The 19,497-nt window shown below is 38.4% G+C and overlaps 1 protein-coding gene across 3 annotated transcripts in view; it reads left to right on the top strand.

Moving 5' to 3' along the window:
• LOC127448184 (E3 ubiquitin-protein ligase TRIM39-like) overlaps positions 1-16,368 on the top strand; it is a 32,477-nt gene extending 16,109 nt beyond the window's left edge. Inside the window, exons 2-6 of one of the 3 annotated variants that reach the window (XM_051710529.1) lie at positions 13,378-13,473; positions 15,008-15,238; positions 15,378-15,400; positions 15,484-15,602; positions 15,695-16,368. In XM_051710529.1, the coding sequence (XP_051566489.1) occupies positions 13,378-13,473; positions 15,008-15,238; positions 15,378-15,400; positions 15,484-15,602; positions 15,695-16,233 (1,008 nt within the window). In that variant the 3' untranslated portion in view covers positions 16,234-16,368. Of the gene's footprint in view, positions 1-919; positions 1,256-1,387; positions 4,116-13,377; positions 13,474-15,007; positions 15,239-15,377; positions 15,401-15,483; positions 15,603-15,694 lie in introns of those variants that run through there. The other 2 variants (XR_007898478.1, XR_007898477.1) reach the window with 2 other exon arrangements.
• The last annotated feature ends 3,129 nt before the right edge of the window (positions 16,369-19,497 follow it).

Here is a 19,497-nt window from a genome sequence, read left to right as displayed (position 1 = left end):
ATGAAGAAATTGTCTTTCACAATGCAATGCTCACAATACTTTTGATATGTTTCTCTTCTGATTTGTGTAAATACATTTGACCAACACTTAATCCAACTGCTCTTAATGGTTAATCACTGAACCGTTTGGTAAACCTATAGATTTTAAATTGGTTTGTCAGCTATATACAGCTTATGTATTTTGAGAACTACACAAATAAAATGTGTGTTTGTATGAACATCTAAATTACATGTAACCACACATAATGAATACTCATTATTGCTGATTGATTTCACATAGTGGTAACCACAATTGGTCACTATATAAGGGGGGGGGGTGTAAACAATGCCAATTTCTTTCAACATGGAGCAGGATAGACAGCAAGGAATATGAAGAGCTCATGGACAAGGGATCTGTCAGAGAGGTGGGCATGGGCACAAACAGAGAGGTGGGCATGGGCACAAACAGAGAGGTGGGTATGGGCACCAACAGAGAGGTCAGAGATGTGGGCATGGGGCCTGTGGAAACATAAATTTAAAATTACTATGTTTTGATAGAATAGAGAGAAGCAACAGCATCAGCTGCATTATATGTTAAACAGAGTTGCTAAGTGGAGGTCTCTGCCAGCTCCTATTCACCTCATTTTGAGTCAAATGGGCATTGGTGACTGAGGCTATCACATTTGATGGCCCTTGATGTCTCCATCCCAATCCCTGAACTGACGACCATGGTTAATGTCTGAGTCAAATGTAAAGACAGTGCTTTAGATGTGAGCTTTGCTTTATGTCTATGATAATGAAGTGGTCTAAGTGATATAGTTATGCTGATTGGATTAAGGGCTGGTGACACTCCAGGGTCTGGGGTGGGTTCTTACAACTGTTTACTTCCTTTACATACTTTGTTAACGGTCATCAACTGAGTATTTTGTCTTCACTTGAAGGACTGCCCACCAAAATGTCTATGAAACTACAATGTAAGTCTCACTTAATTGGACTTGATGACTGCAGCGCCACACAGCATGTTCTCAATAAAGAATTCTGCTGAAGACGTACCCGAGTCTCCTGGTCTTCACTTCTGAATTTCCTACAGCCCGTCGAAGGGTTGGTCGTCAGAGAGAGGGAGGCAGAACTGTTGTCTCTAATGAAGTCTGGGCCATCAGCGTTGATCATGTGGTGAACTGAGGCCTTAATATGGCAGAGGCTACCAGATTAGTTGATCTGAATCTAAAAAGATCAACTGTCAAGTCTATCATCCGAACTTTTTGCCAAGAAAACCAGTAAGTCTGGAGGATATATACTATGCTTTACCATTACATTTACAGTAAATTGTAATGTATGTAAATTCATAAAACATGTTACAGTATTCTTACAGTATGATCTATTGACAGTATACTCTGTTCTATGTTTAGAATTGACAGAAAACCCCATAGTGGTGGCCGTGTGCTGACTGACCAGCAGGAGTGGGCAGTGATGGAAATGGTGAGGGCCAGGAATGATATATGGCTGTCGGAAATAAAGCAGGCAATTGAGGAGAACAATGACACCTTTGCCAATGTGGCATCCATCAGCCTACTAACAGTAGCCCGCCTTTTGAAGAGGCACCAGGTATCAATGAAACACATTTACCTGGTGCCTTTTGAGAGAAGCAATGACCGGGTGAAACAACTGAGGGCTGAGTATATTCAGGTACAGCACTATATACTGTATTACTGTTACTATTTGATGCATCGCCTACTTCAAATCAAATCACTTTTATTGTCACACAACCATATACACAAGTGCAACAGTGGGTGAAAGTCTTGGATACTTCATATGTGTATTGGAACTACACTGTAAAAACAACTAACCGAAATATATTTTTTAGAGGATGATGATGCTTGATGCTGATGTGAACCATCACAAGTACATTTTTGTTGATGAAGCAGGCTTTAACCTGTCCAAAACTCGTTGCTTGGACGGAACCTCATCGGCCAACGGGCCACTGTCCAAGTGCCTTGACAACGTGAAAGAAACATCTCCATGTGCGCAGCTATCTCTGAAGATGGTGTGGTAGGACGTAGGCCATTACTTGGCTCCTCCAATGCTGCACATCTCATTGAGTTTCTCAGTGAAATTGAGCCGGCCTGTCAAGGTGAAGGGGTCATCTATGTAATTGTGTGGGACAATGTCAGGTTCCACCATGCAGAGGTGGTTCAAGCATGGTTTCAGGCACATCCCCCAATTCATGACCCTCTACCTGCCCCCATACTCTCCTTTCCTTAACCCTAGTGAGGAATTTTTTTCAGCATGGAGGTGGAAGGTCTATGATCGCCAATCCCTTGAGCACACCACCCTCCTTTAGGCCATGGATGAGGCATGTGATGACATCGGTGTAGACCAATGTCAAGCATGGATTCACCATGCCAAAAGGTTTTTCCCAAGGTGCATGAACAATGGTGACATTCATTGTGATGTGGATGAGAATCTACGGCCAAATGCTCAAGACAGGCTTGATCCAAATTAATGTAATGTGTGCTAAATGTTATGTTTTGTTTTCATTTAGTTAATTTGTTTTATTTAACTGTGTACATTTGATTATAGAGAGTATACCTATTTTACAATTATATCTGAAAAACACAATTTGCCCAAATGATTGTAGAGGATGTCTTCATTGATCACAACTTGATTACACATAGGATGGATATAATGGAAATGATAGATTCTGTAAACGTTGGGTAATGTAAGTGTATTGCCTAATGTGAAAACTGTGTAATCTGTCTTTTACAGTATTGTAGTATATTACTTTCAGCACTTCTTAGGGCAATTTGTAACATGTATCTTGCATTGTTTGTTATTGGATTCACTGGTAGTTAAAATGACTAAACTGAAAAGATATTATTATGTTGTGTTTTGGTGATTAAACCATATGTTCTCATGACATTTCATGTAAAACTTATATTTTGAAGCAATGGATGTGTGGTAAGAGATGTTTACAATCCAAATTAATGCACACTGGCAAGTTTTGAATGAAAGACTGGCTGCATTACAAGTGTGATGAGTTTGGAGTTATGTACTAAAAGTTGTGAAGTTTTACCACATACTTGCGATAATAGTACTAAAGCAATCAACAGAAACTGTAATTGCATTGTAAATGCAATTATATGTGAATATTTCAGTTCATAATACCTGAATATGCAGTTAGCAACCAAAAAAAAAAAAAATGCACACAAAAATACCATATATTTAGGTGAAACCTGTGGGTACTGGAAGACCCTTCATTATTTTTGTATTAAACTTTTCTGCCTCAGAGAATGCAAGAAAACGTATCTAAGGTTAAAATAAATGTGCAATAAATCTGTAAACTAAAAACACAAATGAGGATTCAATAATTAGGCCTGTTACCATTATTACATTGTCTGATATTTAAATCTGGTATATGGCCATATACAAACAAATACAGTATAATTAGAGATTCAAGATGGCTCCGCTGATGGCAGACCCGCTCTCCAATCATTTTGTTGTTTTTGTTTGTTTGCCTGTAGTAATATTTTTGCAATCAGTTTTACCAGGGACAAACTGCTTTCATCAGCACGTACCAGACAATCTTTTTCCGGTTTTGGACTGTTCTGACATTTTGCTGGACATTTTAGTCGGAGGCGCAGCTGTGTGGTTTAAGCTTACTATGAGATGAAAGCAAGGAAAGCGAGCTGGCGCACAGGTCAAGCTCCAACAGTGCTGCTGAGTGTACATCTAGCGAATCTCTGCTCTCTTCCTAACAGTGTTGTAGTCAAGACCACCTAAACCAAGACCAAGACTTTGAGGGATTGAAACCAAGACCAACAGGGTTCCCACGGATCCTTAAGAAATCTTAAAATGTCTTAAATTCAGTTTTCCAAAATGTAAGGTCATAAAACGTCTTAAATATCTTAAATGATACAACAAAGGTTATATTATCGCTTAAAGATGTCTTAAATTTGGAGGCAATAAGACAGAATCCTGATATGACCTAATATGAATATCAAACTTCAGAAGAATACGATCTAATTAAATAAATGCGTGCGCTGCATCCTTCAAAGTGAAAACATGACTAATGTATTTTCTCCAAGCACACGGGAGCTTGTGATTGTTTCCAGCTGTTGCTGAGCAGTCCGCAATCATAAGGCCATATCGGAAATTTATGACAAGCGATCACTAATGATCAACTGTTGATGATTTAATGTTGATGAAATATGACAATGTTTACTTTTAATTGTTTATATTGTAATACGTTGTAGATTATTGTAGGAGTATTCATTTTATTTCCATTATCCGTTTAAATGAGCAGCTAGAATCAGTGATGCGCAGACATTTCAAAATAAGAGTCCTCTGTGTATTTCAGCCTTTAAAGTTAAAAGTTCCGTGCTATGAATCAAATTTTTATTTTTTTGTTATTTTATTATACATAATTAATTTACATATACTTGGTTATTAGTATATGTGTTGCACCATAAACTGCATCTGGAATTTAATTCAGTTTGGACTCTTGTATCCTCTGTCTGACCCTCCCCATCACAGGAAGGAAAGACTCAGAACATTTATTATAGGCTACCAATTTTAAAAACTATTGGCAGATTAATTGCCTTTAAACACATTATCATATCAGCGAAATCCAGTATTGGTCAACCTCTTATTTGTATTTATTTATGTAATGGTACATAAACCAATTTTAATATGATATATACAGTATGTGGAAACATGTCTTGAGTATTTTAAACTTGCATATAGCCTACCCTGTTTTACTGATAAGCAATGTTAAGGCCATGTTGAATGTGTGCCCCTGCCTGTTTAAGTAAGAGTCTGTGATACATGATATATTTTGATATTGTGTGGGTTTGTTTTGGTATGGGGATACAGTATTAATTTTATTTGTTCAGGTCTTAAAAAGTCTTAAATGTTATTTTAGAATCTCTGCAGCAACCCTGACCAAGGCAGGGCGAGGCCGAGTCAAGACCAGACCAGTACGAGTCCCACACTGCATGACACACCTATGATAAAATCTGGAACATGCAAACCATAGGCACTCCTCAAATTGATCTGAAAGATCTACATTCCCATAAAAGCACCCACAGAAAACAATTCACCACTTTTATTGCCGTGTGTGTGTGTGTGTGTGTGTGTGTGTGTGTGTGTGTGTCTCAGTGTACCATGAGAAATGTGTTGATATCAAAAGGCATTGCAGAGGTGAACTGTATATGTGTGAATTTTCCTTTGTTTTCTGTGAGCAAACAAATATAAACAAACACTAAGGAGCTGAAATCAACCATCTTTATTCAATGCTCCTTTTCCAAGTTTTACCATCCACGTAAAACAATAACATTTTTGTGCATCACATCAGGGTTTTCTGGATGACTCTTCCCCTAGAAACCATCATTAAGTACAAAATATATCAAACAATTATTCAATACCCAAGTCTTCACTTTTCTCTGTCTTTTCTTAAACAATATAGTAACTTTCCGAGTTGAATAGAATGCAGCAAGAGGCAGATTGATAACATTAGCTAGCTAGCTTTGTTGGCAACACTTACACTTAGCTTATCTTTCTTTATGCTTCCTTTCTAAGTGCCGATAAAAGTTTGACGTGGTCCCAGCCATCTTGGTAAGCATTGCATTGCAGAATTTAAATACCGCTGTGTGTTTTCTTTTGGACGCTTTTTTGCAGATGAACTCATGGTTTAGGTCAGTGTTTCACAACCTTTTTTCTGCCACGGCACACTTTTTACAATTAAATAATCCCATGGCACACCACTACCCCACATAACCATCGTCAATAGTTTTCCTTTTCAAGAACTTGTCCATGTATTCTGTCTGTCTTAGTAGCGTGAACTCATAATGTTTGAAATTCGGCTATGCAAAAAACGCTAGTAACATAGGTACACTGTATAATGAGGTCACAGATGCCAAGAGCGCTAATTGGATAATGAAAAACCAACAAATTTGTGTCTTTTCCAATTTGTAGATTTGTTCTTGCAAATTAATTCTTGCAACGGCACAGCAAATAATTTATTTATTTATTTATTTATTTATTTATTTATTTACTGTATTTTCCGAAAATGAAGCCGCACCTGACTATAAGTCGCACTGGGTCAAAATCGTGTTGTTGATGGAGAGAAAAAAAAAACATAAGTCGCACGGACAGAGGTTGGATCCGGCAGGCACTATAGGACCCAAGAGCAGCCGCCCGGCCTCCATTCACTGGTTCAGATGTCAAACGCGCTCTGTGAAGTTTACAGTACCTCAGAATCTACACATCGAATCACTGTGTTTTTGGACTTGTTTAAAATAGGAGAATTTGCTTTTAGTAATCGTATGTAACAGTTTCTCACATTCTTTTTATGTTTCATGAGAGAAACGCGACAAGTAAGCCACATCTGTTCGTAATATCTGTAACTCTATACTGTGCACAAATAAACAGCTTTTAGTCTTTGAGTAAAACAGTACACCTGTTGTATCCTATTCATTCATTCGGTTCACTGACTGAATGTTTTTACTACAAGTGTGATGATGAAGCTTCATTTTGTGGGCATGTGAGGAGCTGCGTTTGATAGCGGACTAAAGTTTGTTAGAACAATAAAGGACAAAATATTTAAACTGGTTGCATAAAATACTTTGTAATGGAAAATATACTGAATTGGCAACTTTAAATCTCTTCTACCATCTCTATGCCTTCACTAAAATACCGGGAAAAAACTGTATTTATTTATTTTGAGGAATCTGATAATTTTCCATGGCACACCTAACAATCTTTCACAGCACACTAGTGGACACAGTGGTTAGGAAACACTGGTTTAGGTAGCCAAATTGTATTACAGAAGATTTGGCTCACATCTCTCAGACAGCCACAGTTTCTTCTCCTGTTTCCTGCATTAACTTTCTTGGAGTGCGTGTGAAGGGGGGCGGGGAGGGGTGACAGCTGTTAACAGTAACAAACATTTCAAATTAGAAATTAGTCAAGTTATTGCTTGCATTTGAAGCAGGAAGTTTTACATCCAATCACAGTAATGATGCTAACAAATAAATCAGACAATGCACAGGCAATTTAGTGATATCCCCACAGCTGTAATCTTGACCGGTCTTGAAATAAAATCCAGAGTCCTCTTTGTCTGAGACCGAGACAAGACCAAGACCTTCAAAAAGACCGATCTCAAGTACTACAACACTGCTTCCTAACAAAATGGACGAACTACATCTCCTCACCCGTACAAACAAGGACTTCTCAAATTCTGCTGCATTGTGCTTCACAGAAACCTGGCTGAGTTAAGCCAGTACGGACAGCGTGTTACATCTGCCGGGATTTCAGCTGTTCAGAGCGGATCACATTGCGGCATTACTGGGGAAAACGAGAGGTGGTGGAACATGCTTTTACATCAATGAAAGTTGATGTACAGATGTAACAACATTAAAGAAGATGTGCTGTCCTAATTTGGAAGCACTCTTTATCAACTGTAAGCCTTTCTACATGCCGTGGGAGTTTTCCTCGTTTATTCTAGTGAGTGTTTATATTCCTCCACACTCATGCGTGAATGCAGCACTACAACAGCTGGCTGATCAGATCACAGACATGGAACAACAATACCCAGACTCACTTATTTATTATACTGGGAGATTTTAATAAAGCTAACCTCAACCGTGAACTGCCAAAATACAGACAGCACATTGCATGCCCCACCAGAGACAGAAATACATTGGATTATTACTACACAACAATAAAGGATGCATATCACTCTGACCCTAGAGCAGCTTTGGGACTCTCTGATCACTGTCTGGTTCATCTTCTTCCAACCTACAGGCAGAAACTAAAATCAACTAAACCTGTAGTAAAGACTGTAAAAAGATGGAACAATGAAGCAAAGCTGGAACTACAAGCCCGCTTTGACTGCACTAATTGGAGTGTATTTGGGGCTGCAGACACCAAGCTCACAGATACTGTGAGATCATATATCAGTTTCAGTGAGGATATGTGCATTCCTACTACTAGGACTTATTTAACATACAACAATGACAAACCATGGTTTACAGCAAAACTCAGGCAGCTTTGTCATGCCAAAGAGGATGCTTACAGAAGTGGGGATAAAATCTTGTACAATCAGGCCAGGAACACACTGAATAAGGAAATCAGAGTGACTAAAAGAAGCTACTCTGATAAGCTGAAAAACAAGTTTTCATCTAACAACCCTGCATCAGTGTGGAGAGGCCTAAAAGACTTTATTGACTTCAAGACACCATCCCCCAACACGTAGGGAACCAACAACTGGCTGACGACTTGAATGTGTTTTACTGTAGATTGAAAGGCACAGGCTCACACCCCACACCCGCTCTGACCTTCACTTCACACAAACATCAACACCTCCTGCTACCCCCCTCCTCCCCCCTCCTGCTACTCAACCTGCATTTAAGATATGTGAAAAGGAGGTGTGCCGTGTCTTCCAGAAAAAAAAAAGACAAGGAAAGCACAGGGCCCAGATGATGTTTCACCCACTTGTCTCAAATCCTGTGCTGACCAGCTGGCCCCCACCTTCACACAGATCTTCAATAGATCACTGGAGCAGTGTAAAGTTCCCTGCTGCTTCAAACGCTTCACCATCATCCCTGTCCCAAAGAAACCTAAAATCACAGGACTTAATGACTACAGACCCGTCGCTCTGACGTCTGTGATCATGAAGTCATTTGAGAGACCAGCGTTGGCCCACCTGAAGGACATCACAGGACCGTTTCTAGATCCCCTTCAATTTGCTTATCGAGCAAACAGGTCTGTGGATGATGCAGTCAACATGGGATTGCATCATATCCTGCAACATCTGGACAGACCAGGGACATATGCAAGGATCCTTTTTGTGGACTTCAGTTAGGCTTTCAACACCATCATCCCAGCTATTCTCTGGACTTAATTACACCAACTCTCTGTTCCCACGTCTATCTGTCAGTGGATCACCAGCTTTCTGACAGACAGGCAGCAGCTAGTGAGACAAGGGAAATTCACTTCCAGCACATGTACGATCAGCACTGGTGCCCCCCCTGGGATGTGTGCTCTCCCCACTACTCTTCTCCATGACTGCACCGCCAGGGACCCCTCTGTCAAACTCCTGAGTTTGCAGACGACACTACTGTCATCGGCCTCATGCAAGATGATGAGTCTGTGTACAGAAGGGAGGTTAAACAGCTGGCTCACTGGTGCAGTCAAAACAACCTGGAGCTGAACTCGCTCAAAACACTTGAGATGATAATGGACTTTAGGAGGAACACACCAACATTGACCCCGCTCACCATTCTAAACAGCACTGTGGCAGCAGTGGAGTCATTCAGATTCCTGGGCACTACCATCTCACAGAACCTGAAGTGGGAGACCCATATTTTCTCCACTGTGAAAAAGGCTCTGCAGAGGTTGTACTTCTTTCACCAGATGAGAAAGTTCAACCTGCCACAGGCGCTGCCGATACAGTTCTACTCAGCAGTCATTGAGTCTGTCCTCTGTACTTCATTAACTGTCTTGTTTGGTTCAGCTACGATGTAGTCTTGACATCAGAAGACTACAAAGGACAGTTCAGACTGCTGAGAGGATTATTGGTTGCCCCTTGCCCTCCCTTCAAGAACTGTATACTTCCAGAGTGAGGAAAAGGGCTGGAAAAATCACTCTGGATCCCACTCTCCCAGCCCACTACCTTTTTGAACAGTTGCCTTCTGGATGGCGATACTGAGCACCAGAACCGTCAGGCACAGGAACAGTTTTTTCCCTCAGGCTATCCATCTCATGAACAGTTAAAACTGCCCCATACACAGCCTAGTCTGTTTATTTTTATCCAACATATCTTACCTCTTCTGCCATACATTCCCTTGCATCTGTATATAACAGAATTGCATTTGTACATACGCATATATATATATATATAAATGTTTTGTCTTATTGTGTATTTTCTATATATACTTTCTATCCAATTTTTATTCTATTTTTTTATTATTATCTCTGTCTTGTTGTTGTATTGTTTGTGCACTGGAAGCTTCTGTCACCAAGACAAATTCCTTGTATCTGTAAGCATACTTGACAATAAAGCTCATTCTGATTCTATTTTTGATCATTTATTTACTCATTAAAATTCCACAATGACATTTTTGTTATGTTGTCATATTCTGTATGTTGCATATATCTATATAACTGATTTTTATATCACTAAAAATATATATGAACATTTACTTTCAGCATACAAGTGTTCAGCATATATTGCCATTTTCAGATTAGTAGCCTACTGTATTAATAGCACTTAAAATTCTAATTACATTCTATTACACAACTAATGGGGATTTTAAGTGAATGTTAGGGATTCTTTGTATAAAGGCGAGTTTTTGTGTCTCATTCGCAGCATGCAGGGTGAAGATTAAATGCTAGCTGTGATGTATGTGTGCTGTCTGCGGTCTTGTGAAAGTTTAGAAGGATTTTAATAGTGAACGTACAACATGGAGGAGACGCTTACACTGTTACTATGGAGATGATACAAATGGATTCCCTCAGATTTACGTTTTTTTGAGGAAAATTTGTGGGAATTATAAAAACTGGCAGCTACCACAAATAATGCAGAAATTTGTTGAATTTGCAAGATCTCAAATTCAGTTGTGTCTAGAAGGGAACCCTCTTTCATCAACTTCTCGCACATGTGCAGTCTGCTATGTATAATCTAAGTATGTGTAACTGTGTTCATCAGCTAACTATGTTTATCGAAAGAACGACATAAAATTAAAGATCAGTTTAAGATGGCTAGCAAAATAACAATGGCATGCTCATGGTACATGGCATTTGAAGTCGCACAGCAACGATGAGCGCTAGTAAAAGATAATTTTAAATGGTCTACTTTGATAAAAAGTCATTCTTGATGATCAATTCAGGTTCTAAAATAAATATTTAACATAATACATTTGATAACTTAATCTCTATGTGTGCTATTGTCGGTCATGAGATATTGTAAGTCAGTGGAGAAGTACATCAATCAGTGCTGGTAAAAGTAGTCTGACTGGGGTGGTCTAGTGGTAATTAATTCGCCCATTGCATACAAGGTTTAGGGTTTTATCCGCCAATATGGAACTTTATATTTTAATTAACAAAGATTGCATCCGCACCTCAGTGGATGTATATCCTGAGTGGGGACACATTTGTTTGCATTTTTCTATGGGATTCAACTGTAAAAGAGCGCAAACTGCAGAATTCGCAGCAACGAGGAGCGCTTGCTGCCCATTCTCGATTCCTCAAGTACATCACTGTGGCACATATGTTGCTATCTCCTTAATACTGTATAATTAACACTTATGTTGTTTAAAATTAAAAGTAGTTCATGAGCATGCTCTTGTTATTTTGCTATCCATCTTAAACTGATCTTTAACTTTATATGTCGTTGTTTTGATAAACATAGTTAACTGATGAATGTAGTTACACATACTTAAACTATACATAACCTACAAAAGAGGGATCCCTTCAAGACATGACCAGCAAAATCCTGGAGGGACTGAGAAGTGTTTTTTTGGAATCATACAACAATGGAGCTTGGCTGTCCTCTGTTGGACATTTCTGGTACTGCGTCTGAACAAGTTAATTGCCACTCAGAACTGGGTTAGACATATGGCTTTGATTTTCTAGTATTTTTACATTTCAATTAATATTTTTATTATATTTTATTTATATAAAAAATAAAACGTTTGTGCAGTAAAATTCACAGAAAATTTTTTAAAGCTTTTTTATTTCACTTTAAAAACTGCTTTCACTTGCACAATATATTGCTAATGCAACAGTATTTAAGATATCAAATATCCCTTTACAATTTTACATCAGCATAATATTGTCTAAGTTTGGTGCCAGTCACATGAATCCCTTAAGAGGAGTATTCAAAAGTTCAGGCATGCAATTTTCCCAAAAAATTGCATATTCAATTCAAAATGGCTGACTTCCTGTTGGCCGGAGCTAATGACTGGAATTTTGAAAGTTGCTCGGCTTGATGAGAACAATATATGTAGCAAGTTTGGTGACCATAGATGAAATTGACCCCACCACTTTTGTCAAAAGGTGGTGCTACAGAGCTCCCCAGCCATGCCCATATGTTAACATTTGCCCAGGCCTAATGGCTGACAACTCTGATGTGTGTGCAAAATATCATGAAAATTCAAGCATGCCAAGTACCTCAAAAACATGTGAATATACATAAAAAGGAATAATGACATTTAAAGTGTTGCCATGGCAACACTGTTTAAGATATTAAGAATCCCTTCAGAATTGTAAATCTGCACTGTCTTGACCTTATTCAGCAATTCAGGTAAATATAAGAGGGATATTTCAAAGTCTGTTAAAAGTGCCACACTTCCGCCAGTTGGTGGCGCTATAACCGTGACCCACAATAGCCACATCAGTGTAATTGGCTCAATTTTTATGTAAATCACACGATGCACGCAGAAAATGAGACACTTCCTTTTCCCCATTTTATTGCATTGCCATGGCAACACCGTTGGATATATAAAAAATCTGTTTGCAATTTAGCATCGTCAGTGTCTTCACATGATGTCGCAAACATTTGGTACCTGTAACATGAAATCCTTAGGAGAATTATTACAAATTACAGAGCATGCATTTTTCAAACAATCCAAAATGGCCGACTTCCTGTTGGGCAGAGCTTATGACTGTCAGCGCAAAAGTTGTCCGGATTGAGATCTATATGTGTACAAAGTTTGGTGACTGTAACTCAAAAGGGATGTGCTACAGAGCCCCCCGAACATGCCCATCTTCTAGGTTTGCCCAGCCCTAATGGCCGACAACCCTGATGTATGTGCAAACTTTCAAGAGATTTCACGCATGTTAAGTACCCCAACAGTATTGAAAACCTTGAAAAGAAGAATCTTTAGAAGAACAATAGGGTCTCCGCACTTTCAGTGCTTGGGTCCTTATAATCCTTAGAAGAACAATAGGGCCTCCGCATTTTCAGTGCTTGGGCCCTAAATAATCCTTAGAAGAACAATAGGGTCTCCACACTTTAAGTGCTTGGGGCCCTAATAATAATCCTTAGAAGAACAATAGGGTCTCTGCACTTTCAGCGCTTGTGCCCTAATAACAATAATAATAATCCTTAGAAGAACAATAGGGTCTCTGCACTTTCAGTGTTTGGGCCCTAATAATTATTATATGCTTACCATAGTGAATCAGGGTAAGGCAAAAACATGGTTTGGAAGATGGATTGTTGGTATATTTGATCATTAATTATTTTTTTTTTATTTATTTTTTTATTTTTATTTTTATTTCTAAAAAAAAAATCTTACATAGTGTAGCTTTAAGTTTAAGTTAGTTAGCTTATATTGTGATACACTAGCTGGGACTGGGAAAGGGAATTTTATACTGACATGTTCATTTTGTTTTCCAGGAGAACCTCAAAACTGCACTAAAGCCTTTACAGACCAAGCTAAGAATATTTAAGGAATTTCAAAATACTTTAGATCAAACTGCTAAACTTATTAAGGTAAGAATCAAACAATGTGATTTCAGGTTGTACAAAACTGCTGCTTCAAGAATGTGTATTAATAAATAGCCTATACTTTAGCTTTTACCTTCATCTGGGTCAGTGTCAAATAATGTTGTCTGAGGTTATTAAAATGAGAAATCTTATAAAAATCTAGTTTAAAACATGTGAAAGTTCGTTGAAATGTAATCTTTGTGTCCAGTTTGGTTTTATTAATTACAAAAAAAAAAAAAAAAAATGCATTTATAGCATTTTCCACAAAAATTGATTCATTGACTGATTTTAAAAATGTCATGAGGTGTAACCATTAAGTAAGGTATTAAAAAACTTTCCTGAATACAAGAGTATACACAACTAAAGGAATAGTTCACCCAAAAATGTATGTAGCCTCAAACTTGTATAATGTTGTTTTTTCCACGGAACACCAAGAGATTTTATTGAAGATTAACATCAGTCTGTAGGTCCAAACAATACAAGTGAATGGTGACCAAATTTTCAAGCTATACATAAAGGCATTATAAAGTAATCCATATGACTCCAGATTAATCCACACCTTTTGAAGCGATCCATTGGATTTTGGGTGAGAACAGACCAAAATATAACTACTTTTTCACTATAAATCTTGACATCAGCAGTCTCTTTGGCGATCATGATTTCAAGCTTGATTAACTAGTTCCTAGAGCTCTGTGCATGCATCAAGCACTAGGAAGTGTAATCGAGCTTGAAATCATGAACGTGCCTAGAGACTGTAATAGAAAGATGTACAGTGAAAAAGGAGTAACAGTATTTTGGTCTGTTCTCTCCCAAAATTCATTGAATTCCTTCAGAACACATGGAAAATTAGTCACTTTTCCATTAATCATACATTTTAAAGGAAAAACGTTTTTTTTCTTTCTTTCTTTTTTTTTTTTTTTTTTTTTTTTTTTTACAAATGTCATGCATTTTTAAGTCAAGAATATCAAGTGTTTCTCAATATGACCTGAACAAAATGTGCCTTTTCATAAAAATGTCAAAATATCTCATGTATTTTCAAATGTCACACAGTCATGAATGTCTAAAGGGTTCCTCTCTGTTTTATGTTTTGTTTTTTGTTTTTTGTTTTTTTCACATGACAACAAAATAGTAACCTACATGTTGGTTACACCACATGATTTGGTCGGACAAACGATTTTCAAATACTAATAATATTTTAAAACAAAATTGTTCCACTTTTTTTTTTTTATATAATAATGAAAGATTACTACTCACTACTCATGCAAAAATTTATCTTTTCTTTTTCTTTTTTTCCAAGAATTTAATCTTTAATGAGACTGATTTATTTATTTTATTACTGTCTCTGGACAGTGACACCACATGACATTTTGTAATTTAAGCCTTTGAATTTAGTAATTCAAAACATGTTCATCACTGAAGTAAGTAATTGTTTTGTGTGAATTGCATTTTTTTATGTATTTTTGAAAATCTCAATAAATCTGGACAAAAAATGAGCATTAAATCATTTACCCATCTTTTTCTACAATGTGTTTTGTTTCAGTTTCAGGCCCAAAACATAGAGAGGCAGATTAAGGAGGAGTTTGAAAAACTTCACCAGTTTCTATGTGTTGAAGAGACGACAAGGATAACAAAAGTGAGGAAGGAAGAAAAGCAGAAGACTAAGATGGTAAAGGAGAAGATTGAGAAGATGAATAAAGAGATTTCATCTCTTTCAGCCACAATCAGAGCCATAGAGGAGGAGATGAGAGCTGAAGATGTTTTATTTATACAAGTATGGAGCATGACCATTTTTAGAACAAATAGCAGTTGCAGTATTCATCATACTGGGCACAAATGCAAAATCATAAATGCCATTTGTAAAAATAAGCTCAAATTCATTTTCACTGTACAGTCTGCCTTTGTTTTTACAGAACTATGAGGCCACCATGAAAAGGTTTGGATTGTGTCTGTTGTTTCTCTCCTCTGTTGTTATGAAACCAAACCCACAGCATCACTGACTTGTCAGTGTTTTTCCAGATCCCAGTGTAGATTGCCAGATCCAGAGAGCATTTCAGGAATTCTGATCAATGTGCCAAAACACCTGAGCAACCTGAAGTTTTCTGTGTTACAGAAGATGCAGGAAACTGTTGAATATGGTGAGTACAGTATACAAGAATTAATCTTTTTTATCAGAATCATCTTATTGTCTTATTTTATGCATGTGTTTATATCTGTCATCTCTCTTCAGCTCCTGTGACTTTGGACCCCAACACTGCTCACTGTAATCTTATTTTAACTGATGATCTGACCAGTGTGAGATACAGTGATGAGGAACAGATGCTTCCTGATAATCCAGAGAGATTTGATATGTTTGCATGTGTTCTGGGCTCAGAGGGTTTTGACTCAGGGACTCACTGCTGGGATGTTGAGGTCGGAGACAGCACAGGCTGGTTCCTCGGTGTGATGGCAGAATCTGCCCAGAGGAAGAATAAAATATTCTCAAAGAGTGGAATCTGGCTTGTGGGGCATTTCTGTGGTGAATATAAGGCACATATTCCACCTAAATCACCAACTATCCTTCCAGTGAAAGAGAAACTTCAGAGGATCAGAGTTCAGCTGGACTGGGACAGTGGAAAGCTGTCATTCTCTGACGCTTTCACTAACACACACATACACTCTTTCACACACAGGTTTACTGAGAGAGCATTGCCATTTTTCGGTGTTGGCTGTAACATTTCTCCTTTGGTAATCTTACAAGTAAATTCCTCTGTAAAACCAACTCTGTAAAAGTTAAATTAAAGATGGAATGCCTATTTAGCTTACAAATCTTAAAATATTAAAAATACGTACGTTTGTTTTGCTTTAATAATTTACAGCTGGCTATAGGCGCCGTCCCACTAGAACTAGAATTGTCTAAGTCAGGGATACTAAATAAACATGGACCTCCATGGCCTTAAAAATAGGTTACCTCGGGGCCTGGTTAGCTCAGTGAGTATTGACGCTGACTACCACCCCTGGAGTCGCAAGTTCAAGTCCAAGGCGTGCTGAGTGACTCCAGCCAGGTCTCCTAAGCAACCAAATTGTCCCGGTTGCTAGGGAGGGTAGAGTCACATGGGATAACCTCCTCGTGGTCACGAGTAGGAGTTCTCGCTCTCAGTGGGACATGTGGTAAGTTGTGCGTGGATCTCGGAGAGTTGCATGAGCCTCCCGTGCTGTGATAAGATGTGCAGATTGACTGTCTCAGAAGCGGAGGCAACTGAGACTTGTCCTCCGCCACACAATTTAAGGTGAGTAAACGCGCCACCATGAGGACCTACTAAGTAGTGGGAATTGGGCATTCCATATTGGGGAGAAAAAGAGGATAAAATATATATATATATATATATATATATATATATATATATATATATATATATATATATATATTAAATCTGGAATCTGGCTTGTGGGGCATTTCTGTGTTGGATATAAGGCACATATTCCATCTAAATCACCAACTGTCCTTCCAGTGAAAGAGAAACTTAAGAGGATCAGTGTTCAGCTGGGCTGGGACAGTGGAAAGCTGTCATTCTCTGACTCTTTCACTTCCACACATGTACACTCTTTTACATGCACATTTATTGAGAAAGTGTTTCCTTTTTATTGATGTTGGCTGTAACATTTCTCCTTTGGTGATCTTACCAGTGAATTCTTCTGTAAACCAGACTTAGTTAGAATTCAATCAGAGGTTAAATTGTGTATTAATAGTTAAGAATCTCTGTAAATCACAGTTTTTTTTCTTGACATGAAGTTACAGAAAAAGTTAGCTTTCGTTTAACACTCTTTGGCTCTGCGGGCTAAGATGTATGTTCTGTCATAATGAATAATAGTTGTGCTCAGGTCAAAAGTCACTTCTTAAAGTTGAGACTACTAAAATGTGCACATATATGTAGTATTTAAAATTAATTTCACTTTTTAAAGGAGTAGTTCATTCAGAAATGAAAATAATCTTAATTACAAACCCATTCACTGAAAATATCTCCCTCTATTGTTGCTATCAAATATCATCTGTGCTAGCTAGCGTATTCAAATTTGACACATAACGATTAAGGTATTTCTTGATGTTACTCCTCATTCTTATCAACTCTTGTGAGATAAGTATTTGCTGCTATCACGGATAGGGATAGAATTTCTGTGGGACTGTTCACTTTTTAAAATATTGCTGGTAAGTGGAGACAGATCATCATCATTAGAATCAATCACCACATCACTGTCACTACTTCTGAAAAAGGTGCTTAGTTAATTATCATCTATCTCTACATAGTCTGTGCATGGATGCTAGATGTTTACCCTATATTTACTGTTATTAATAACAGATAATGTGTAATGTCACTCTAGTGGCACAATCATTTTCTTTTTAATGTTTTTTCACAGTGTACAGTGACGTCACAACACAAAAAGCAAGTTTTGGTATGGTAAATTTATGTCTGAGAGAAAAACCTGCTAGCTATTATATATATATATATACAGTGCATCCGGAAAGTATTCACAGCGCTTCACTTTTTCCACATTTTGTTATGTTACAGCCTTATTCCAAAATGGATAACATTCATTATTTTCCTCAAAATTCTACAAACAATACCCCATAATGACAACATGAAAGAAGTTTGTTTGAAATCTTTGCAAATTTATTAAAAAAAAAAAAAAAAAAAAACACATGTACATAAGTATTCACAGCCTTTGCTCAATACTTTGTTGAAGCACCTTTGGCACCAATTACAGCCTCAAGTCTTTTTGAGTATGATGCTACAAGCTTGGCACACCTATTATTGGGCAGTTTCTCCCATTCTTCTTTGCAGGACCTCTCAAGCTCCATCAGGTTGGATAGGGAGCGTCGGTGCACAGCCATTTTCAGATCTCTCCAGAGATGTTCAATCGGGTTCAAGTCTGGGCTCTGGCTGGGCCACTCAAGGACATTCACAGAGTTGTCCCGTAGCCACTCCTTTGTTATCTTGGCTGTGTGCTTAGGATCATTGTCCTATTGGAAGATGAACCGTCGCCCCAGTCTGAGGTCCAGAGCACTCTGGAGCAGGTTTTCATCAAGGATGTCTCTGTACATTGCTGCATTCATCTTTCCCTCGATCCTGACTTGTCTCCCAATTCCTGCCGCTGAAAAACATCCCCACAGCATGATGCTGCCACCACCATGCTTCACTGTAGGGATGGTATTGGCTAGGTGATGAGTGGTGCCTGGTTTCCTCCAGACATGACGCTTGCCATTCAGGCCAAAGAGTTCAGTCTTTGTTTCTCATGGTCTGAGAGTCCTTCAGGTGCCTTTGGGCAAACTCCAGGCGGGCTGTCATGTGCCCTTTACTGAGGAGTGGCTTCCGTCTGGCCGCTGTACCATACAGGCCTGATTGGTGGAGTGCTGCAGAGATGGTTGTTCTTCTGGAAGGTTCTCCTCTTTCCACAGAGAAACGCTGGAGCTCTGTTAGAGTGGCCATCGGGTTCTTGGTCACCTCCCTGACTAAGGCCCTTCTCCCCCGATCACTCAGTTTGGCCAGGCGGCCAGCTCTAGGAAGAGTCCTGGTGATTCCAGACTTCTTCCGTTTACAGATGATGGAGGCCACTGTGCTCATTGGGACCTTCAATGCTGCAGAAATATTTCTGTACCCTTCCCCAGATCTGTGCCTCGATACAATCCTGTCTCGGCGGTCTACAGACAATTCCTTGGACTTCATGGCTTGGTTTGTGCTCTGACATGCACTGTTAACTGTGGGACCTTATATAGACAGGTGTGTGCCTTTCCAAATTATGTCCAATCAACTGAATTTACCACAGGTGGACTCCAGTCAAGTTGTAGAAACATCTCAAGGATGATTAGTTGAAACAGGATGCACCTGAGCTCAATTTTGAGTGTCATGGCAAAGGCTGTGAATACTTATGTACATGTGATTTTTTTCATTTTTTATTTTTAATACATTTGCAAAGATTTCAAACAAACTTCTTTCACATTGTCATTATGGGGTATTGTTTGTGGAATTTTGAGGAAAATAATTAATTTAATCCATA

This window comes from Myxocyprinus asiaticus, chromosome 11, assembly GCF_019703515.2.
Source record: "Myxocyprinus asiaticus isolate MX2 ecotype Aquarium Trade chromosome 11, UBuf_Myxa_2, whole genome shotgun sequence".
Classification (NCBI taxonomy): domain Eukaryota; kingdom Metazoa; phylum Chordata; class Actinopteri; order Cypriniformes; family Catostomidae; genus Myxocyprinus; species Myxocyprinus asiaticus.
The sequence above is the reverse complement of the archived record's forward strand: the minus strand, read 5'-3'. Positions and strand labels throughout refer to the sequence as shown.